The sequence below is a fragment of the Nothobranchius furzeri genome, chromosome 9, assembly GCF_043380555.1.
Source record: "Nothobranchius furzeri strain GRZ-AD chromosome 9, NfurGRZ-RIMD1, whole genome shotgun sequence".
In the NCBI taxonomy this organism is placed as follows: domain Eukaryota; kingdom Metazoa; phylum Chordata; class Actinopteri; order Cyprinodontiformes; family Nothobranchiidae; genus Nothobranchius; species Nothobranchius furzeri.
Genome location: NC_091749.1, coordinates 41924463 through 41948535, shown reverse-complemented (window position 1 = coordinate 41948535; position 24073 = coordinate 41924463). Strand labels below are relative to the sequence as shown.

The window sequence follows — 24073 nt, the reverse complement described above, 5'->3', positions numbered from 1 at the left end:
ATGCCAGCATATAGTTCCTATAAACAGTATGTACAAGCTTCAAGTAACTCCTGAATAAGTTCTGTTTTGACCATCTGAAGCAGGTTAGTGTAACCGAGAACTTCATTTGATGCACACGTTCTAAAACTGAGAATCAAAGCATTATAGGCATGCAAGTGAAGGAATTAAAACCTGTCTGTGAGATGAAGTCCTATGGGGCATTTCATAAGCAACCTGAGAGGAAAGTGTCACATCTACTGGACTAAAATGATGATTTTATTGTGAAAGGCCAGAAAGAAAGGGGCAACGAATAGGCTGTAAAAAATATCTTTGTAATTTTTACAAACGGACTCCATATCCTCAGATCTGCACTATGAAGGAAAACAAAGTCCAGTATTGATATTTCTGCACCTCGTTAGTCTTTGGCATAACTGAGCATCAGAGACAAAAAGCACATGCAGCTGATTAAAACCTTTTCTAACTGGAACAAGATCTTTTTTGGAATATAATCCCACTTTTGTGTAATAAAAACATCAAAAATGAGTTTGCTTGTTTTTTAGAGGCAGAGAAACTTGCATTAGAGTTGTAACCGTATCAAAAGAAAACCTTTAGTTAGATTTAACAAACAAAATAATATAGAATACATTAGTTACAGGTTATATTATACAAATAGGGAATTAAACAGGTGTTTAGATGGTATTTTAGCAGACTTTGTGATCAAGCTTGTAGTCTCGGCTGGACTGCAGAGAAAGACGAGCTTTAAGTTGCTCCTTTTGGAACACACCAACACGAGAGTGCTACCTTCACAAGGCCCCTCCTGCAAACATTTCATGTAAAACGGGCATGCTCTCCTTCAGGCGAGTCATTAGATCTGAGCATCAACTTCAGGATGGTTCAAAAATCAAACAAACTGCTGCTTTAGTACATCAATCCAACTCAAAGCTGGACCCAAACCGCAAGCCCAGATGTTCCTCAGCGTTACGTTCTAATGGTGTGTTATTGGTGATGATCATGATTAGTTCAAATCATTACATAAAATGGAAAATCAAATTAAAAAGGCTAAACAGCTACTATAAAGGCTCAAAATAGGATCAGCTGAAATGAAATGTCTAAAAACTAATAAGATGTACATCTTCAATAACAACTTAATAACAAATAAAAGAACAGACACAGGGGTGGGGGGGCATTTCCAGTTATTTCCCTTCTTCTCAGATGCATCTTCAGCTTAAGCGCGCCTTGCTCTGTAGTTTGGCACAGGACTAAAATTTGCACACAGTGAGATGAGACCAGGGCATTGGCTGAAATCATTCCACACCACGAGATGAAAAGCAGGATTGGCTCGGAAAAAGGTTGTACCGCTTCACTACAGGTCCCCCTCCACTCGCCTCCTGCGGACTAGAATGAAAAACATAAATAAAAAAAACATGTCAGTAAACAGATTTCGCAGCATTAAAACAAAACAAACAGAACCAAATGAAACATGCTATGCAGAATGCTAGTCTCATCCTCGCACATTCCTGTTAGTTTATCCTGAGGAAACAAAGTGAGTCGTCGGGAGCTGTGTGATCAGAGTTCAAACGGTCTCAACAGCGTGTGTCAGCATGTACAAGATGCAAGTGTGATGTCATCACTCTCAAAGCTGTAAGACCACATGGTGGCAATTTTCAAACACAGCTAAAGCCGTGAATGCTCAGATCAAACGCTGTGAAACAAGTCTGCTATCGTCTACGTCTCGGCACACCCATGCACCAGACCTGTGCTATGGCAGCTCTGACAGGGGGAGGAGCTACAAGAGAGAGGAGAGTTTATTACTGGAGACTGATGGCTTGTGGGAAATTCACAGTTCAGTCAAACCCTGATAACAATTTGATTTACATTCTCATTACAGGAAATAAAGAAACTCAACCGTTTCCTTTAAAAGAGAATAAACATTTCTGTGTGCATCCTACCTAGATCGTTGTTCTTGGTGATGGCAGCAGCAGCCCTGGACCGAGGTCCTTGCTGAGTGAAGTGGTAGCCAAACTTCACTATGCTTTTGTTCTGTTCCAACATTTTAGCTATCTCCATCTCTACGGAGGTCCCCAGCTGCTGCCTCTGAAGAACAAGAACACCGAGGTCAACACAACAGTTACAACTTCACTTTATTCTGCAGGAGCAACAAGGAACTCTGACCAAATCATACTTCCACTTCCTTACTTTCAGCTGGAGACTCTTAGTGGTTTGTGTTTGCTGACATTTTCTACCAAAAATAACCACTTACTATAAATTATACAGATACTACAGCTGGGAAAAACCTTTACAAGTTAATGAGTACTCAGATATTTATCCACCCTGTATCCGTTTCTGTTCAGGGTGATGTGATAATTTATTTTTTTTTTTTACATAGATTATACCCTGATTGAGTCGTTTTAGTTGAGTGATACGACAATGTTTGACTGTGATGAATTAAAACGCATCCTATAGTATAGAGGCTGGTTCAGAGCCACCGTTCCACAGTTTAACTAATTGGTGTTAAAAGTGGGCTCGACTGTGTTTACACATCCTGCAATGTTGCCATCTTAAAGCATCCCACTGAAACACAAAAACCAAAGACCCGATTCAGAGGAATTCTTTATTACGAATCTGCTGATTTTTTAAAGGGGCATTATGGAAGTTTGACAGCCAAAACATGTATAGAAATAATAAATTTCTTCTTCATACATTCTCCTGCAATGTCCTGGTCCTGTAGAATGAGCCCTGGCATTTTTACTGTGATTGCCTGTGTTTATTTAAAATCACAGAAAAAGAGAGCTGCTCGGGTCGAGCAGGCTGCTGAATTCACAGATAAAAAAGATGTGGGTTGATCTGAGCATGCAGGAGGACTGACCCATCTTAAACCTTTGTCGGCTGTGCTGAAGAGAAAGGTACAGAACCAAATTATTTAATTAATTAGCTGCACGTTCTCCTGTCCCCCCACCCCCACACACACACGACTGTCTCAGCTGTTATTTTCGTTAAGGAGTGTGCACGTACAGCAGGCACGCCTCGTGCACGAGCCTACTATTGAAGCTGCCGTTACGCTTATGGCCTGAGGGGGCAATCACGAGCATAAAAATTCAAAACTCCGTAAAAGAAGCTCGTCTTTGTTTGCTTAATGGGCTCGACACACGGGAGGCGACATCGCTCTCCTCCATTCATTTTCAATGAGACATGCGCGACAAAGCGATAATCGCGGGTCTCCCTCCTACTAAGCGAAACGCAAAAAACGTGCGTGTGAAATTTTGTGCTCGTGCACGTGTCGTGCACGGACGACCCAGCGATGCGATCCCAGAAAGTTGAAACATTTTCAACTTTTCATCGCTGTCGCTCGGACGAGGACCAATCAACGGAGGTTTCATTCACTGACCAATGAGCGGACAGGATGCTCCGTACATCTCCGAGCAAACATGGAGGAGAAGTTGATTATTATTATGTTTTATAGTAAAATCAGAAGTAAGATTTCACATAACTCTAGCAGCACCTTGTGAAACATCATATCTACCGCTTTATTAACTCTGAACCGCTTAAATAACCTTAATTTCCTCCAACCTGACACAGCCAAGCAAAACAACGGAAGTTTCGATTTCGCCATGGAACAGAAAGCGTAGACGGCTTTGCCGCTGGCCGCTGCCGCGGATCGCCTCCCGTGTGTCAGGTAATAAAAGCGACAGCGACAAATTTCGCTGATCGCTGTCGTTTGTCGCCTCCCGTGTGTCGAGGCCATAAGTCTGCGAGGGCAACAGCAACCCACAACTAAATAAGGAGCACACATCTACATCTTTTTATTTACCTGGTTGTCGATCTTGATTTCTGTGAGTGTGTCATTGTCTCGCAGAGCATCCACCAAACTCTGCACCCCAGCACCAGTGATAAAGTTAGACTCCAAGTTTAAACTCCGCAATGTTTTGTTCTCCCGAAGCATGTCGCTAAATGCCTGGGAGGAGAGGGGAAGGAAGGAAACGCAAGAAGAAGAAAAAAAGGCATAAATAGGCAGTTTCCATGTGTCAACAAACCTATTAAAACGCCCAAAAACCACTCCATCTCACCACGGCGACCGGGTCGTTACTCCGTGTGGCAGCCAGGCTGAACTTTTTGACGTGTGTGTTCTTCTCCATAGCTTTGGCAAGGTCTTTCAGCGTAGGAATGGCAATGTTCTGAGGAATCAACAGACACACTGGCTTCAGCGAAAAGGTGGCAATCACACACACACGTGCAGAAAACTTGTGCTTGTGTGTACCTTAATGTTGTTCAGGTTCACTTCTGTTAAGGAGCTGTCATTGCTTTTCACCCTCTGCAGAGTTTCTTCTACATTAGTAGGGTTGGGAGGCTCATCAAACACTGGGTTCATCTTCTCTCCTTTGATCACATCTGGAAAAGACAAACACACGTCTCAATGTTGATTCTTTGGGGGATTTGAAGAGTAAAACTCCTTATTGTACTCACTGTTGTAACCCTCTTTACTTCCTGTCCCATCAAATGTCCGGTTACTGGTGACCAGTGTGTGAACACCCAGAATCGCTGCAAACAAAAGAAGGTCAGAAATAAGTAGTAACTTGATGTGTAGGCTCTGTAGATCTAATCAGGAGAGCAGCGCAGACAAGAGGTGTCATGTTTCTCCGTCAGCATTGATTTCTATCATCCATCGTCATGGAGTGATGGAAAAGGCTGCGTGAAATGACTGTTATTCCATCCAAGGAGAGCTTGGGTGAAGTTCTTCTTAGCTTCAACTAGTTTCCTTTTAAATCAGTCCTACCAAGCTTACCTGCTAGATCACATAGTTCAGTGTCTGTAGCACTGGAGAGTGCTTCCTCTAATTCTGGATCAAGGGTTGTGGCTTCCTCCTGGCTTGTTTCCATCAGCTTCTGCTTAGGAACAAATACTTTTCCTGTGAAAGGAGAAGGAAGGAATTACATTCATACCACAATCAAAAAATAAATGTTTACCTATTAAACAGACAATAAATGATTGAACCTTCACACAACCTGAAAAAGGTTTAATTTATATTTGGGTTCAAAAAAAGTTTCAAACTTAGACGCTTTTCCTTTGGCATCAAACTAAAGATTCGGGGGTTCTAGAATTCAAAACCACATTTACTTTGTTTTTGTTGTTGAATATAGGCAGCTTTAAGTGTCAAATGTAGCATCCCAAAACGTCTGTGCCGTTTCCGACCTGGTTTCCTATATAAATCAGTAATTCTTTAAAGTCCACAGAGAAACAGCTCAACCTGAGCAGAGATGTGCTAAAATGTCATTGGAGACACACCCACTTACATTTTAATGTCCTAACCCACTTCTACATCAGCAACATGGAAGCGTTGGTGGTGGTGTTAATACCAACTGCAGAACAAAGGTCAAGATACTGCAAACAGAAACCTTCTTACAAGATGAAAACAACTAAGTGGATTATCAGAGCTTGCCTATTGAGTTATCTGGAGTTTTAGCTTCAGGTAGCGTCAATGAGCCATCGGGGTGAATCAGCCAATCAGCATGAAGCTCATTCAACATTCATATTCTGGCCGAGAAGGCACAACATACCGGTCTTTCCATTGTAAGGCTTTATTAACTGGTTTTATTTGATTATGAATCAGGGCTCTTTGGCCATTTTGAGCCCCAACAGTGTTTCATATGCTTTATAGAGGCTCAAAGAACGGTTCCAATATGTTTCATATTGGCTTAGTCCAACTCTTCATTTCCAACAAGGATATAAACCAGTACCAGTATATATGCAGCGGGTAACTAACATCACAGATCACCCATCATACTTATGTTCACGCTTCCTGCTATTTTACACAACTTTCTCCAAACACAAGCTGAACTCTGTGCAGCCACGACTGTCTTGACAACTACAGTATTGCCGTGGCAACCTGTTAAAGGAAAGAAATGGATAGAACAAAAGAAGGCATGGAATAATTACTAGAGTGCAATGCTGAGGCAACAAGGACTTGAAGCTAACACAGAAACCATACAATGGGTGCCATTTGCTGCCCAACACACACCCCAAAACACCCTCCCTCTTTCACTTCCTTCCAAGTCACTCAAGTTGTTTAAACTGGTCCCCAGTGGGGGGGCTCTGGCACTTCCTGAAAGCCAGTGAACAGTAAATAGTCATTAGGCAGCACCCAGAGCCGGAGGAGGCCACAAGGAATGACGCCAAGAGGCTGTCAACGATCCCACAAAAGGACACATCAGCACAGTGAGAAAGTCTACACCGGACATAAAAAAGACAAAGATAGATCCATACAGTAAACAGAGCAGTGTCTAACAGCAGCGTCAGGGCAGACACCCCGGCAGCAGCAGATACCTGTGATGTAAGAAGGGACCTTAAAGCCCACAAACACTGAGTCAGCAGTACCACTACAAAAATACCTCGTTTCTAACTGAATTCAGCTTTAGTAGTTGTCCTACAAACTAAAAATAGCAATTAGCCTCAGTAACTCTTTCTCTGTTCAGCCACCTCAGTAAAGAAAATCAACCAGCTCTTCTACGGCTCCAAGAGCAGATAATCTCAAACATTTTAAACCGTACACCATCTCTAAACCTTTTAGCTCTATAGAAAACTCTTTCCACAAACATTACAAAAGTAGGAGCATCACAAATAACTCTGCTAACAACACATGAAAAGACTAAAACTACATTTTTACAGTTCCTTTAAAGCTTCATGATTTCTACAGCATCATGGGGAACGTTGGATGGGCCTTTTGTTGGTAATACAGCCAGCGTTCTCTGTGGGTGACCATGTGCAGCCCTAAACTTAGTGTACCAAAAACACAGCTGTTATAAATATTGTGATAAAAAAGGGCCTCTGGGTGCAGTCGGCACAAACAAACGAACCGGCACACCCAAAAGGTCCCAGGTGGTTCATGGACAGGGAGACTATGCTGAAGCCCTGGGAATTTTATTAACTAGGTTTCTTTTAGGTACAAACATGGACTATCATACCACAGTTGGTAAACCCTGAGAATTAGCTGCTTAAAGGGATTTTTCAGCCATTTTAAGAGGATTTCCACATTAAAGTGAATGATTACTACCTTACATGTTGTAAATCTTCCTGAAAAAAACTCTGGAGAAACCGTTTGTGCATCACAGGGTTGATTTGCTAACGGCTAGTCTCAGCACATTATATACATGGTGTAAATAAACTTTTAATGCAAAACCTAGGGTAGCATAAATGTTCATTTGAAACAACTTGAACTAACATAAAAATGATGTAGGTAAAGAAAGTAGTTACACATTTTGGTCTTGACCTTATTTTTCTTTTTAAACATGACTTTGGCCAAGAACTGGTTTGTTCACTCCTAACGGATCAAAGAAACAAAAACTATCGAACTTGATCGTCTACGAGGCTCTGTGGTATGCCTCCAACTCCAAATAACCAGCAAAAAGGACTATTCATTAAAACGCCACCAACGCACCCCGAGGGGCGTCAAAACCAATAAACAGAGCCACAATAAATACTGACCTGATATGGTTAAATTAAATAGTTAAAGGGGCTTAAGTGGTTGCCATGGAATTTAAGCATGTTGTTTTCCACCGACAGTACGCACATTACTGAAACAAGAGACCCAGACACTCCAAACCACGTCATTTATCACCAGGGGGTGAGTACAACAAGGGGAGGAGAATCTGCTGCATTCCACAGAACCACCACCTCTCTGATTTAAGCTTTCCATGCTGTCATCGAGAGCCATGTTTTTTTTTCCTTTACACACACACACACACACACACACACACACACACACACACACACACACACACGCACACGCACACGGTGAGGTTATCTCGGCGAAGATGTCAACTATTTCCTCTGCGGTTAGGGAGTAGCTTATGGATCTCTAGAGATCTGAGAGGAAATTCCTTCCTGTTGGAACAAAACTTACTAAACAATGTAGTTAGTCCTGTTTTGTTTTGTTTTTCCCTACTGTGCAGCCATAGAAGTTTATCTGAGCGAGATCACGCTTACCAAGGAACATGCTAGAACAGGGTGAGTACATCTTAAGGTGAGGCTGTTTAAAGTTTTTATGGTAAAACTACAACCCAACCTGGTTCTGCCACGCTGGATCGGTCTTTAAAGAGAATAAACATGTTATGTTAAGCACTTAGAATGTCATACAGAACATTTAACTAGTTTAAAAGTATTTTTAAAATACTGAATATATATTTTATACAGGTAAGACTTGTCCACAGCAAGACACGTCTGAAAAGAACGAGCAAAACAAAAACTCTTGTACTGAAAAGGGCTGTAGGCTGAGATCTGCATCGCCGATTATGGAAAAAACGAAACACAAAAAAACAACAACACGGACTGTGTTTCAGCCTCAAGCACATGAGGGTGGGATTAATACATGTTTGGACTCTAAGCCAGTAACAGTTAAGACCTTTTCACAATATTTGGTTTCATTAATCTGTCCAAGCAGCAATCATCCACACATCTGTCCTTTTATTTGTAGGAGTTCAGCTCACATAATCTGCCATTTGTTTAGGATTAAGACATTAAATGTGGTATAACAAATTTGTAAATGTCTCGACAGAGCTAACGTTTCTTTGCATTGCATAACATTATAATAACCTTATCAGAAAAAGCTTGCTGTGGTTATAAAAAAACACAACTAAAGACAATAAAAGCAGCTACAAGGATCTGGTGTTACACACCTCTGGGTTTTATTGTAAAGCTGTTAAGAAAAGCAGGATCACATGGGCATTGGAGGTGAACCTGTACGACAAAGCTGACCATCGCTGATGATCCGCCACTCAAAAATGAAATATATTCATGTTCTAGCTGAAATTTGTTCAAATTGACAATCGGTGGAACCATTTCTAAGAGAAACTAAGTCAGTAAATAAACAAAGAGCATAACCCAGCTCAGTGGCCTAGTGGTATGAGTGTCTGCTATGAAACTGGGAGATTGTGGGTTTAAATCCATGGTCAGGTCACACCAAAGACTTTAAATGGGATCCAATGCCTCCATATTTGACACTCAGCTTTAAGGGGATGTAATGGGAGGTTAAATCACCAAATGGTTCTGGAGCGCGGTTGTGTCTGCAGCCCACTGCATCCCCCAGTGGATAGGTCAATGTGGAGAACAAATTTCACACACACACACACCAGTGTGTGTGACAACTAATGGGGTTTTCACTTTTGTCTTTGTCTTGAATCAGAATCCACATTTAACCACAATTCATGCGTTTCTGTCCATAAAAGAGACTTCTACAGTTTAGACTTGTAAAGTGGTTCAAGTGATGGTTTCAGATTTCTATCACTCAACGTTACACGAGTCTACCAGCAGGTTAGCTACTCTCATCATCAAAGGATCAATCAAGAGCTGGCATTAGTTTTTATGACTTAGTAGCTCACTTTGTTACACCTCTTTTGGTTTTTAATTGTCTTTTAACTGGTTTTTATCACTTCCTTCCATAGTTACTTTAGTTAGAGCTTTTACTTGTTCTCTTATTCTGTTATTTTAGTATGACCTTTTTATGTCTAATTATTTATGCTATGCCTTTTATGCATTTTAGTTAATTCCACAGTTTTCTGCTATGTTTCTGCTGGTGTATCAGAGCCTCTGGCTCTTTTTGTGCAGCCCCTTGATTTGCTGCCATGCTATTTTTAAACGGTGCTTTATAAATAAATTGGTATGTGTGTAAGGCGCATTATACAACAATCAATAAAAAACAGCTTCAAGATATTAAAATACTAAACTCTCTTCCTCTTTTGACCCCTCACCACCTACTCCACTCCTCCCTTCTGTGTGTTGCGTAAGAGCAGATGTGTGTTATGGTACCTGCAAAGGCACAGAGCAGTAAACACGGCTGTGTGTACTGCTGATTCACACACAACAAGAATCCAAATCTCTAGGGCTATTAAAGTACTGACGTGTGATCAGGGTATCTGCAGGTTTACGGGAGCCAAATTTAAGACTTTTTAAGACCTTTTTTAAGGCCTCTTTGACCAAATTTAAGCTATTTTTTAAATTAAATTTAAGCTATAATTTCCAGCTATTGCCTGGAACCGGTGCTAACCTATGTCGCAAGGATTAGCCATCCAGTTACCATTAAACTTGCACTTCCCCATGGCACAAGCTCCCACTAGCCTAACCAGCTAATGTCCTCATCTAAAAAGCCCCCTTTCACAACCAACTGAATGTGTACGATTCTGCTTACGCCAACATCGTACACAGAAAAAGCTGAACACTAACTAGAAATTCAGGAAAATTTTATAGAAATAAAGGAATCTTGTTTATTAGGTCTTTGGTAATTTAAGACCTTTGAAAGCTGTATTTAAGGATTATTAGTCATTTTTTAGGATTTTTAAGACCTTAAATTTGGGAAAGCTAATTTAAGACTTTTTAAGGACCCGCGGATACCCTGGGTGATACAACTAAAGAAGATCCTGCATCTTATTATTGAAGGCAAGTTTCTGTTGCAGCTTCACTAAAAACCATCAAGTAAAATTGGATCCAATAGACTTTAACAGTTATTTCAAATAAACGATGCACTTGTTTTAATTTCTCTCATTTGTCACAGTTTTGATTGAAACTCCCTGTAAATGTTGATGGTTTTGGTAACTATTATTGTTCCAAGTACTAGTCTGGTAAAAAGCAAAGTTAACATCACGCCATGCTACATTTTGGGTGCTGATGGTTTTTGTTGTCCATACTTGACGTGAGGGTCCCGTTTCCATGATGCTACAGAATTCTGGATCACAAGTTTTACCCAATAAATACTTTCACTCACCCAAAATGCTGAAATAAATAAATAAATGCCCAAGGCTCAGTAACCCCGGCTTTCCACTGGCCGTGAAAGCAGTCGCGTAACGCAATAGCGGCATTCCACCCGCGAGCTCGTTCCTAACCGAGAGCAATTCCGATGCGAAACGGGGGCGAAAGCATTCCACACCGCTGATCCCATGACATCACGAAATCACGAGAGAATTGCAACACTACTCGTGATTCCACAAATCCACGCACAATAATAAGAGAGACAACTGCATGCAAGAAAAAATGTCTGTGGGTTATTTTATGCTCTGTTTACATCGGTTACAGTCACAGGAAATGACGTACTGCATGTGAGCTTTATTATGAAAGTTTCCAGATGTTCTACACTGCTTTTGTGTTGGACTTCCTGTCTGGCTCGATCTAAACTGTGGAGTTTGACGTGTTTTGGAAGCGTAGCGCGTCAGAAATAGATTTAAATCTTAATGACAGCATGCCCTTTCTTCTGGGACGTATCCAAAACATCACAGCTGCCAGTGGAAAGGAACTCATCCACTATGATGGCGGCTAATCGCTGCATAGTACGTTTCGCGGCTGTTTTACGACACTCTCGCGTGCAGTGGAAAGGAGGGGTCACAGCCAGCTAGGTGGAACAAATAGCTGAAGGTTTATGAAAAATCCATAACTGGCTCACGTTTCTAAATGGGCCAAAAAAAGGGGGCTGAATTCTGCAGGGGATCAGAATTTGGCACAACACCAGCCAGTTAATTAGAAGATCTTACACCGAGCCTCAGAAACAGCTCTCAGGAGCTCAGCTGGATTTGTAAAATGTGAACGAGTGTGAGCAGAGGTTGTACATCGGGTCAGTATCCCACTCCAGTCCACTCATCCGTGTTGTTTTCCACATTCTCTGACAGCGTGATTCAGTTCCTTCATGTGACAGTCTTCCTGTCTCTCTATTCAATTTTCCATCTAGTCAATTTTCTAATTGACTAAATAAATAAAAACCGGGCAACAATGATCATAAACCGCAGGTAACACAAGCTCCTTTCTCACAAGATCATGCTCTCATCCCAACATGCATCATGAAGCGAGGAACTCTTTCCGTTCCCTTTGGAGACAATAAAGACAAACAGACACACCTTTTTTCTCTCCTGTGAACGGCACAATATCCTCTCTGTCCTTATACTCCATAGCTTCCTTCTCCAAGTATTTGAGCAGACGATCCCTGTTGAACGGTCCGGTAGACTCCTTACTGGTCTGATCTTTCTGTCGTAAACCGGCTGGAAGGAGGGCATTCTGAGGTAAAAAGATGGAAGATAGTTCAACTTTGCTGTCATGACCACATTTTTACTCAGTAAATGCTTTCATGATTAAAATAAACTGTTTTGGCAACACTTTGGGAAACTGTTCACACATGAAAGTAAAAATAAAGAGAAAATGTTGATAAAGCTAGACTCCTGTTCAGTTTGGCAACACAGAGAATCTCTGAAAAAATTCTCTAGAAAATAAAAGTCAGTTTTCTGTTAAAAAAGCATGTTTATGGTTTTTAAAAGAGTTGCTATTCTAATCTTGACACTGCCATGTTGCCAAACCTGTCCGACTGAAAAACAATATTTCCTGGCTGTTTTGGCTTGTGTGTGACCTTAAGTGTGTGAGAGTTTGACAGTCAACATAACAGGAAGAAAAATGATCATTAGAGCCAGTTTAACTGGATTTTCAGCTGAAATGGGAAACATTTTAAAACACAAAATGAAAATTTTTTGTCACAGATGAAAAACCTGGCAACAAGGAATGAGGATGTGTGTAAACCTAAACGTGTTTGTCAGGTCACCCTGCGGCTCCTGAAACCAACTTTATTTATTACTGTAGGCTTGTCATTTTATTCTTTTTATCTCCATGAAAACCAAACATTTCCCTCTGCTGCAGAACGTTTCCTGTGGGCTGTGTGTGGTCAGTTGTATCAGTAAGTTAAGATAAACTTTAAAACACATTTCTAACAGTTTTAAGGGGTTTTCCATTCTTTCAGTTCTCATGAAAAAGCATAAAAACTCTCTGAAACTCATAAGGAGCTGCTGCATCCAAGTTGTTTCCTCAACTCTGATGGTTTTAGAGTTCAAGTTTTCATCGTTATTAAAAAAAAATCTGTGTGAAAAGTTACAATGCTTTGGGAAGGATGTAGGTTTTATTATGACTTAACGTCACGATGTTCAGCTCATGTTACCATCTGTAGTTGTGTCTTTTAGTTAAAGAAGGAACCAAAGTTTGCAAACCATGCATTTCATTTATAAGCACATTGGATAAACAACCGTTTACTAAGTTAGTCATTTTAACCCTCCCACTGTCTTTGTGGGTGACCCTGCGAGAAAAGTGTACCATTGAGCAGGATTGATGGTTTATCCCTTGAGGTCCATGTGGCAGGGGTGAGGTGGTGCTCACTCCTCACCCCTGCCACTTGGACCTCAAGGGATAAACCATCAACTCTGCTCAATGGTACACTTTCCTCACAGGGTTACATCCATTAGGACAGTGGGAGGGTTAAATAAATCCTCATGGTGCAAGAACTTCTCCCTGTTGAGGAGCCTTGGAGCTCCTCCAACCCTCCCTAAACTCTGACCTCAGGATCCATCTCTGCGAGCGCCGACTCCAGCTGTTTGAGCTCCTCCGCTGACAGATTTTTGAGGATTTCATCTTCATCGATATCCTTGTATTTGCCCAGATCCTTCTTGTACGACAACGCCATGGTGGCTATAGCTTCCTAGGCAACACTAACAGTAAACTGAAGCCACACTGGTCCTGCTTCTGCTCCAGGTCAGGGGGACGCCTGAGGACAAAATAAGGAATACATTAAGACATCGAACTGCACAGAAAAATCCTTCAGTAAAATCTAACGACACAGAGGTAAACAGCTTTTATCTCATCCATGTGAAACAATAGTCAAACACAGCTGGGCTGCAGAACAGCTTTGCAGTGATGCAACACACACAACTGGAACAAAGGATGAACTTTCTCAGGCTCCAACAAATCCTCCGACTCCTCCTTTAAGGGTAAACAACTCTTCATGTTCTCCAGTGATTCATACATTTATAAAACATCACCATCCAAGAAGAAACAGCAGAAGCTTTTAACTGAATATTAAACATCATGTGAACCTTTTCTTTTTGGTGCGAGGACTTGCACGCAGGCTAGTTCACGTTAAATAAACATCAGATAACGAGTGAGCTAGAGTTGTTCTGTCAAACACAAAACGACGTGAGCCTTCCAAGAACTGTCTTTGTCCACTCTGCCTGCAGAATGACACAGATGGCCTTTCTTTACCACGCATGCACACATATATAAACCAAAACATCTAGTCTTTGATAGCAATCACCTGTTGAGATGAGAGAAAGAAAAAAGTTCTCACAAAACTATTTGTACAGTATTTGCATCAGATAATCAGTCTGACTGCTGCTACTATTGTTTGATTATTTACATTTACTATAAAAATAAAGTAAATTAGATGAAAACAAAAATGACAGCAGAGGAAAAATGCTCAACCCTGTGATTTTGGAGAGCATTCCTCCAACACTAAGTGCCCGTTTCTCCAAATTCTCCACTCCAGAGAAATGTTTCAGGAGTCGGATGATGTTTGTGTCTTGCACCGTCTCAATCCAGCCTTTGTCCGGCGTTTATTTCCCCCATCACCTCCTGAATTTGTCATCTACACTCATTTTTATCTGATTAGAGTGAAAACAAGGGAAGCTGATTACCAGCACATGAAGCGGAGCTCAAATGTTGATCATCCTAATCTTTATTATAGGATATAAATAGTGACCAATATGGCTGAATGCTAGAGAAAAAAAAGCATGTTGGTAAAACAATTTATATGAATAAATATCAATAATTAGTGATAACTATAAAATATATGTAGAATATATACTTTAAGTGTAGTCATCATGGCCATTTTATGTCATTACTTTATGAAAAACAAGTTGGTTGTGTTACCAGATTGTTTTTTTTTTATTCTCTTCAAATTTAGCAAACTATTGTTTTTGTACGATTGAAATATTGCCATGCTGGTGAACTACTGCAACCATTTTACGGGACTATTCATTCCACCTCTTGCTGCCTCATCTCCTTTAAGTCACATGCTCTCTGTTTAGGTTTGAGAGGGGAGGGCTTGGCGATGGAGCATGCCCAGGTCGGTGTTTATGATTGGTTGGAACCTGGGAGTAAGTAATGACTCTAGTATTAAGCTACGTGACAGGCTATAATGGAAAAATGAAAGAAAAGGTTTTATTGAAGGTTTTATTTGCCCTTTTTTGCATATCGATAGTTTTTTTGAGTTATTGACAGCCCCGATGATCAAAATCAAAAATTTGTCCTGGAGCTAAATCAGGTTAGAGGCAAAAGAATTAAGAGCATGTTATACAGGATATCATCACTTCTGTCAGAGAGAAAGGAAATTAGCAGATCCGACAGAAGCCGAGCTAATAACGCCCAAAACAACCTTCAGTGATGGTAAAATGGTTCAAATGAAATAAGATAAATCAAACACATTGTTTTACCTTAGGAAAGTACTTTCAGGCTTAAAACAACTCCTGCATCATGACAATGACTATGCATGACAGATATATGAGCAGTCATCTGTCTTTAGGGAACAATGCCAGAATTAGATTTTTATATTATTGTTTAGTTATCATATATGAAAAGTTTAATCTGATGTAGTCTAATATGAAGACAGAAATAATATGTAATAGGAAGAAATACTGAACTTATTTACAACATATAATCCACATGAAGGAACTTTTGGGAGTTGGGTCCATTAGTGCTGAAGACATAGGTTCTAAATGGGTCCCAAATGTATTGCTATTATTTAACTGACACTCACAGTTCGGATCGGATCGTGGTTTTCTGTCAAAGATTGGATCATTTTTCGGATCAACAGAAAGAAAAAGAAAAGACAAATAGCTTTGTTTTTTATTTATTTTTTTGTAGAACACTTAGTGCGACATTTTTCTGTTCAATTTGCAACTTGCTATGAAAATAGGAATTATAGAGAGGTCCGATTGCTGATTAAATGTTAAAATGACTTGCCCTATATAGACACGTTCACTCTCCGTGTCCTGCTTTCACAAATTTCCTCATCTTTCTGAATTGCTGTTTATTTTTCTTTCCTCCTCTCTTACATATTTGTCCCCAACGATATTTACAGGTCCATCATGTTAATGTAATAATTGTCCGAGGCATTTAGCGTGCACCCCCCACAGCGATAGGTGGTACGTATGTGCTGCACTGCGCCGTCAAACTGGAGGCATGTGCATGTGTGTGTTCATTTTTGCATTTTGTATCATCATTGTCTTTCACAGGGAAGCCAAAACACTCCCATACATGCCTTAAACAATACAGGTGGTTTCTTTCAAGCTCATCTCCGCCTCTGACATGACCACCGCTGTGCTTTACTTGTTTGGACTGAACAGGTGGCACCTCAGCCCTCCATGTGACCAATCCACAGACCATGCCCGCTCCAAACCACAGAGAGATTCAAGCAGATCACCGATCAATGATGATCCGTTGTACCCCTAATATATTGGAATGTTTACAAACACGACAGGAAATTACACCATACATCAAAACATTAAAACAACACTATAAAGAGTTTTTGGCACTTAAGCTAATGCTTTTAAAGTGGTTTCAGTGGTCTTGTAGGTAGAAACTTTACCAACTTTACAATGGACAGCATGCTGTAGCCCTCTGCTGGCCAGAAACCACAGTTTTGTGGCATGGGTAGATTCATTAATGGCGTTCTCATGCCTGGGTCTGTGCGGACCCAGGCGTGAGAACGCCATTAGGGTATATTATGTTCACATCTGTGTACCCTGTGTGTTTTCTGTTTTCAAACAACATTTTTTTCAGACCTCCTCTCCCGACAATCTGCTTCGGACTGAACTGACCCAACAAACCCACCGCTGACTGATTAGCCGGACAGATCTAGACCTGATTTGTTCTAACTGAGGCTATTTAGGAAGTGCCTGAAACAGGCAAATCTAAATTCTTCACTTTTACATATGCAATTACTAATTCAAATGAACAGCATTTACATACTGCCCCATGTTCTCTCTTGCTCAGTTTCACTGATACATGACTCCCATCTTCCAACAGCCACTGTCTTAAGTCAGGTGCAGCACTTTAAGACACTAGAGTAATGAAGCATGCAGACAGGGATAACGATGCCAGTGCCTGGACTCCGGCTGAGGTGGAGACACTGAGACGATACATTAACCCAACCTGATTGATTCCTTTCTCCCTCTCCTCTCAGCTAATCCTTCAACAACAGATGGCTCCAAGCCAATTATACGGCAAATGTGCACTTAATGCTCACCTTAAGCTATTTCTCACGGACTAGTCCCACAAACACAACTTAACTTTATTTGAAGAGTTACACATTTTAGTGGTTTTGTTCCTCTGCAGACTCAAAAACATGAAATTATGTGATAGAATCAGATTTCTCTGTTATAAGTGTTTCTGATCCTTGTCAGTAAAAACAAACTAATTATCATTTTTACATTTTCATAGAGGAATACAAGCCATTTGCTTGCACTTCCGCTTCCGGTCAGCAACAAGATGGCGCCTGTGCTTGGCTTAGCCGCAGTCACCGGCCACTTTTTCAAACTTTTCTCCACTAACCTCCTCTTTTCCACCTTGCTCCTGTCTGCGATCCTCTTCAGTAGTGTCCCTCCTACCATCTCCTATGATCGCCAGACTCTTTTGTCCTTCCGTTCGTTCATGATCACCCAAGATGCACCGAGGATGTACCTTCCTGTTTGTTTACCTGAGCGGCACGCTGGCCCGGAGCCAAACGATGATTCCTACCACAACGCCTCCAGCGATGTTTGTCCGGTCCCGGGAAAACGTCGGAGGAAAAGAGGTAAACGAGCAGGAATCCAGGTGAGAATAAGACTTCTCTTAAAGCGTGGTTTATCTAGTAAACATCGGCGTGATCTTCTAGCTTCTTGTCCTTTGTTTGGTGACCTGAGCGCCACTTCCGCATTCCCGCCAGGCCGCATTGCAGCGCGGTTCATCCGTCCAAGTTTTTTAAGGTCGGTTTATCCTCCATCCTCAGTGGTTTCTCCTCCTGTTCCCTCCATAAGTGGTTTTTATAAACACCGTGGATCTAACCCTGCTAATTTACGTCCACTAACTCCAGCTGTTTCTGTAGTTTCTGATTCCTCCACCTCACTCAGCATGGCTTTATTTAATACCCGCTCTGTTAACAATAAGTCCCTCCAGCTCAATGATCTAATTCTCTCTAAAAACCTTGATTTTCTGTTTCTGACTGAAGTTTGGCAGCAAACATCTGATTATTCTGGTCTGATTGAACTCTGCCCGAGTGGTTATTCTTTTCTTAGCCAGCCCCGGGGTTCTGGTTGTGGTGGAGGCCTAGCTGTTGTTTTCAGAGACCATCTTCCATGTAGCTCTACAACCTCTGGTCACTTTGCTTCCTTTGAACTGCAGCTGATTAAAGTCGGGCGTAAGGACCCCTTCTACTGTGCTGTGGTCTATCGTCCACCTGGTCCAAACAGTTCTTTCCTTCAGGAGTTTAGTGACTTTCTATCCTCCACTGTGAAGCTGTCCAGACTGGTGATTGTTGGTGACTTTAACATCCACGTTGATGATCCCTCCGATCACTTTGCCATGAATTTCTCCAGCCTTATGGACTCCTTCGGCTTTACCCAGCATGTTTCTGGCCCCACAAACACCAGGGGACACACTCTGGACCTTGTTTTTACCCTGAGTCTAAATGCTGACAGTGTTTGTTCTGAGGACGTTTATATTTCAGATCAACATTGCATTTTCTTTAACTTGTCAGTTTCTGCGTCCCCACCTCCTGCTCGCCGTATGGTTAGTTCTCGTTTTCTTAATGAGAGCACAGCTAGCAATTTTTCTGCTGCTTTTGATCCACCCTGTTTTTCTGATAATGACCCAGATTCCTTAACTTCTCAGTTTAACGAGCACTGCCTCTCCACTCTGGACAACATCTGTCCTGTCAGAACCAGATCAGTTCCTGCAGTGAACCCTACTCCCTGGTTTAATGACAGCCTTTGCAGCCTGAAGAGCCAATGCAGAAAAATTGAGCATTTGTGGAAGAAAACCCATCTCCACGTCCATCTGCTGCACCTAAAGGATCTTCTGACATCCTTTAACTCTGCAGTCAGAGAAGCAAGGGTTTCCTTTTTCTCCAACCTGGTGTCCCAGAGCAAAGGGAACCCCAAGGTGCTGTTTAACACCATCAGCAGCATTGTCTCCCCTGCCACTCCTACAGCCTCCATCCACTCTGTTGCAGACTGTGAGAACTTTCTGTCTTTCTTTGAGGACAAAGTCAATAAGGTTAGATCTAGCATCTCTCCTTCAGCCTTATCGCTGCTTCTCCCGACTCCAACCAGGCCCATCATCCTAGATAGCTTTGCTCCTGTTTCTTTGCCTGAGTTAACCAAACTAGTAAACTCTATGAAGACCTCTGCATGCCCCCTCGACATCTTACCCTCATCTTTGTTTAAAAGTGCTTTTCAGTCCATCGGTCCCAGCGTGCTCTCTATAATTAATGCTTCTCTGGTTTCTGGTCAGGTCCCTGCTTACTTTAAGAATGCTGTAATCCACCCGCTTCTTAAAAAACCGAGTCTTGACCCCTCTCTCCATAGCAGCTTCAGACTCATCTCTAAACTTCCGTTCATCTCCAAGATCTTGGAAAAGGTTGTGGCTAAACAACTCACAGCTGCTCTTGATGAACATAACATCTATGATAGCTTCCAGTCAGGTTTTCGTAGAGCTCATTCTACTGAAACAGCTCTTCTTAGGGTCTCTAATGACCTTCTGACTCACATTGATGCAGGGGACTGTTCTGTTCTGGTCCTGCTGGACCTGACTGCAGCTTTTGACACTGTTGACCATCACCTGCTACTGGAGAGGCTGACAGACTGGGTAGGCCGATCAGGATCTGCTCTGGAGTGGTTCTCCTCTTATCTCTCTGAGCGCTCCTTTTCTGTGGCCGACTCCAAGTTAAGGTCCTCCACCACCTCTCTTACCCATGGTGTCCCACAAGGCTCTGTGCTGGGGCCTCTGCTCTTCCTCCTCTGCTTCCTCTTCAGCACATCCTGAGCTCATTCAAAGGAATCTCCTACCATCTTTATGCAGATGACATCCAACTGTACATCTCCTTTAAGCCCCATGAGATGTCTGAGCTGCAGCTGTTACACACCTGCTTAGACTCTATCAAAACCTGGATGGCTGGGAGCTTTCTTCAGCTGAATGAAGATAAGACTGAGATCCTCATCTGTGCCCCAGACAAGCTGGTTCCCAAAATCAGAGAGACTCTTGGTCAACTTGCTTCTCTCACCAAACCTTCCGTCAGGAATCTTGGCATGACCTTTGACCCAGCTCTCACCCTGGATTCTCATGTCAGTTCTCTTGTTCGCTCTTCCTTCTTCCATCTCAGGAACATTGCTAAGCTGAGTCCCATTCTGTCCCGCTCTGGACTTGAGACAGTTATCCACACCTTCACCTCCTCACGCTTAGACTACTGTAAATCTCTTTTCACGTGTCTGAGCAGAGCCTCCCTGAACTGTCTACAGGTGGTTCAGAATGCCTGTGCTCGGCTTCTGACCAAGTCCTCCAAACACACCCACATCACCCCGCTTCTCCTCCAGCTTCACTGGCTGCCAGTCAACTTCAGGGTTCATTTCAAGATCCTGGTTCTGGTCTCTAGGGCCTTACATGGACAAGCACCATCCTACATTGGTGATCTTCTTAGTCCCTACACCCCCAGCAGATCCCTGAGGTCCAGTGATCAAAGCCTACTGGTTGTGCAGCGCACCAGGCTAAAGACCAAAGGTGACAGATCATTTGCTGCTGTGGCCCCCCAGACTCTGGAACTCCCTCCCCCTGAGCCTGAGATCAGTGGACTCAGTGGTCTCCTTCAAAAAGCAGCTGAAGACTCACTTGTTCAAGCTGGCTTTTGTATGACCTTCTTCACCACTCTCTCTTTATTCTGCTCCCCCCACCTATTCCACCTTCCTTAGGATCCACTGATTTCCTTCTTTCCTATTCACTCTCTCTCTCTTTCTTAACTTTTTTAATCACAATTGTCTATTGTTGCTCATTTTAAATATACTTTTAAACACTTTCTAAAAGTTTTTTATATTTTTACTTTTTTTTTTTGTTTTTGTGAAGCGCCTCGTGATTTTTAGCTTCAGAGGCGCTATAGAAATGATATTTTCTTCTTTCTTCTTTAGGTGATACAGAAAGCTAAGCTACTGCAGAACAATTCTTTAACAACACAAAAATACAACTGTAGTTGGAATGACCCAGCTAATGCTGCCCATGAGATGTTATCCTCATCCCTCCTGCTCTCCTCCAGTCTTACTCTCTGGTTTTTGTCTCACCACTTCATTTCTTTTCTCTCCGGTGGCTTTGTGTCCCCGGAGTTTGTAGAAATTATAGAAAACAGATGGGAGGAAACTAAAATAGCAGCTCAAAAACATATCTGAGACACAGATAAAATGAACACGTTTGAATTGTAACTTATCAATCTTTCCAACAACAGCTTTTACATTAGTCACAGACAGTAACAACCGTGTCCCTCCAAGTCTTGTACCAACTTGACTGAGGCCAGACAGGAAGTGAGGCGTTCATTCAACAAACACACATGATTTGTTTATTTCCCTGTAGCTGCACAGCCACACACTATTTTACGATTTAGTTGAGACAGACTTCAAGGAGTGTCCAGCATGAATAATGCAGGTTTAAGAAAGCTTGTAACTTTCAGGTCACTAAAACTAAAGTCACTATTTACTTTTCTGGCTCACTGCCAGGTTTCACCCTTCAGTGAGGTATGTGGCGAAATCAATGTCTTATTTGTTTATCTGCAGTAAAAGTATCACCAAAAACAGTCTGCAGCAACCATAACAACAGCATCTGACTACAGTGAAGCCGCTGTGCTTCTGGGTTTTCTTAAGACTTGAACCACACCCATCATCCACAACTGAGCCCTGCAGGTCAAACTGTCTTCTGTGAACACACACAATAATGCAGGAGTGTGTCACACTGGCTGACAAAGCTAGACTGTCCTTGTACTTCACTAAGCTCCTGAAACCGTACCATTTTCTATTCGTTCATACCAAGATTATCTCTTAAAATAACCGAAACCTTCCTCAAAGGCAAATAGATGGAACTCTTTAAAGCGTAATGACTGACTCACGGGGATGGGCAGCAGATAAAATCACTTCACGTAAGATGCAATCAACAGGACTCAAATAATTTCAGATTACTGAACGATAAACCACAGTTATTATTATCATTAACTATCTCAGAAAGAGTTATAGGGGCAGATTAGCAGTATTACGTTCGCGTTCCCTTCGTTGTCAATGTCATCATCTTCTGAGGGTACGGCAGTCCATCGGAAGGCGTTAGCTAGCTAACTCGTTATTGACATCATGCTTATGACTTGAAACTGGCAACATGTTGATAGCGATTATCACCGCCATGATGCAAAGCGTGCAGGTTTTCATTGTGTAATTGTTACAGGCGGACGTGGCCGTTTACGGCACCATTTCACTGTTAACTTAGCTACATGTTATTATATGCGGTTCATTGTGGATGAGAGGCAGAGGCTAACACGCTAACCTTTTGCAGATGACTCAAGTCGCTAGCCACTAGGCTAGACCAGAAAGCTAAGGAAACCTGTGACATCGGGTTATACTAAACACAATTAATATGGCGTCTGAAACCCGCACATGTCTACTAGTTTTCTTACCTGAGGGTAAAGAGACCTCTCAAGGAAAAAACTCCGAATAGCAGCAGAATTCCAAGTGAATGCAGCTGCGCCTGCTTCTGAACTGGGCTTGTCAGTCCACTCCCTAGCAAGCAAGGGCGGTAACACAGGAAGAGAGCACTAAGAGGTCTGTGAGTGACGTTTGAGTGGACCAATAAGATGATAGTGTGCCAACTGTAGACCAATGGAACGACTTATCCCGCCCCATGAGCTCAACAGTAAAAAAAAAAAAGGGTGAAATAAAATAATTTTGAGCAAGTATTGAAGGATAAGAATAGTATGGAAGCCCATTCCCGCCACTCAGATAAAAAAATTATTATCTCACAATTATGACTTAGCTATCTCATAATAATGATCTCATTATTATCACTTAGCTATCTCATAATTATGAGATAGCCAAGTCATAATTATGACATAATAATTGTTTATGTCTGAGTGGCAGGAATGGGCTTCCACAGTATGGCTACAACTCTTAAGTTTTGATTTTTCTGTAAAATAATCTTATTTTGTTTTCGATTCTGATAACTACAGCATCTTAGGTATTGTTTTAAAAACTATAAACTATACTTGTGCCATGAATTTTAACATGGTGATTTAAATGAAAAAGCAGGAAGTAAATTAAATATCTACTTAGTATAATCTAACATTTCAAATTAAGGTTAATTTATTCTACTTGGAGGATGTTTCAATCTGCATTCTATTACACGTTTATTGCTTCATCTGTCATGTAAAATTATCAGCTGATTACTTGACCTCTGGGATTTTCTCTTTGCACTCAAAAATACATTCAAGGAGGATCTGGTGTGAGGGTATAGAGGGCTCTGCCTTTTTGTGCCAAGTGATATATATATATATATATATATATATATATATATATATATATATATATATATATATATATATATATATATCCGTAGCTGCTTGATAAAAAAGATTGTAATTATTGTAATCACGAGATTGTTAAAGAGCAAGTCACCCCCAAATCAACTTTTTTTTGCTGATAAACTATATAAATGAGTGTCTGGTCGTGCTGAATACATGTGTAGTCAATAATTTGGCACTTTAGTGCATCTTAGTTAATATTTAAATACTCTATCTAAAACTGTCAGTGTTGTGACATATTCAGGTAAAAACTCTGCACTGCATTTGAATTTAAATCTGTCATTGCTAATGGCTAAGAAGTATCATTTGATGTTAGCTGGTACCATATGATGTCAAAATGGCATTGTGGACCTGTATTTGTGAATATTTGTTAGCAGCTCCGCCCTCTTGGTCTGACAGGCAACAGCATTTGTTGCATTTTTCAAACAGGAGGTGGGAGTGGTGTAAGATTTTGTTAGGGGTGACTTCCTCTTTAAGCATCTGAGAGTCAATATGGTTAATATTCTTTGCTTCCAGAAAATGTTTTCTGCCTGTGATCCAATTATTGAATTTTAATGCAATCTTTTTATATTTATATCTGATTTACAAAGTAATTTAAAATGTGAAAAATGTAGTAACCTATGTCTGCAATGCTTTCACTCAATCACTGTAGCATAATATAAGATAAGACACCTGCTATAT

The 24073-nt window shown here is 41.3% G+C and overlaps 1 protein-coding gene across 2 annotated transcripts; it reads right to left on the bottom strand.

The window, feature by feature from the left end:
- Positions 1 to 633: 633 nt before the first annotated feature.
- Positions 634 to 22624, bottom strand: tmod2 (tropomodulin 2). Of its 2 annotated transcripts, none has more exons than XM_015953911.3 (10): positions 22493 to 22624; positions 13322 to 13528; positions 11847 to 12003; positions 4760 to 4882; positions 4441 to 4515; positions 4235 to 4365; positions 4044 to 4151; positions 3788 to 3931; positions 1929 to 2073; positions 634 to 1374 (listed from the first exon to the last, which is right to left on the bottom strand). In XM_015953911.3, the coding sequence occupies exons 2-10, from the start codon at positions 13445 to 13447 to the stop codon at positions 1343 to 1345; spliced, it is 1041 nt and encodes a 346-aa protein (XP_015809397.1). In that variant the 5' UTR covers positions 13448 to 13528; positions 22493 to 22624; the 3' UTR covers positions 634 to 1342. The 2 variants fall into 2 exon arrangements, with proteins under 2 accessions (XP_015809397.1, XP_054588317.1); XM_054732342.2 differs by lacking the exon at positions 634 to 1374 and adding an exon at positions 1471 to 1765.
- Positions 22625 to 24073: the final 1449 nt, after the last annotated feature.

Coding starts and splice junctions, on each gene's coding strand:
- tmod2 (XM_054732342.2), bottom strand. CDS start 13,447: ATGGCGTTGTCGTACAAGAAGGATCTGGGCAAATACAAGGATATCGAT. Junction 4,152..4,234: donor TGAACCTGAACAACATTAAG/GTACACACAAGC, acceptor TTGATTCCTCAG/AACATTGCCATTCCTACGCT. Junction 2,074..3,787: donor AAATCAAGATCGACAACCAG/GTAAATAAAAAG, acceptor CTTGTTCTTCAG/AGGCAGCAGCTGGGGACCTC.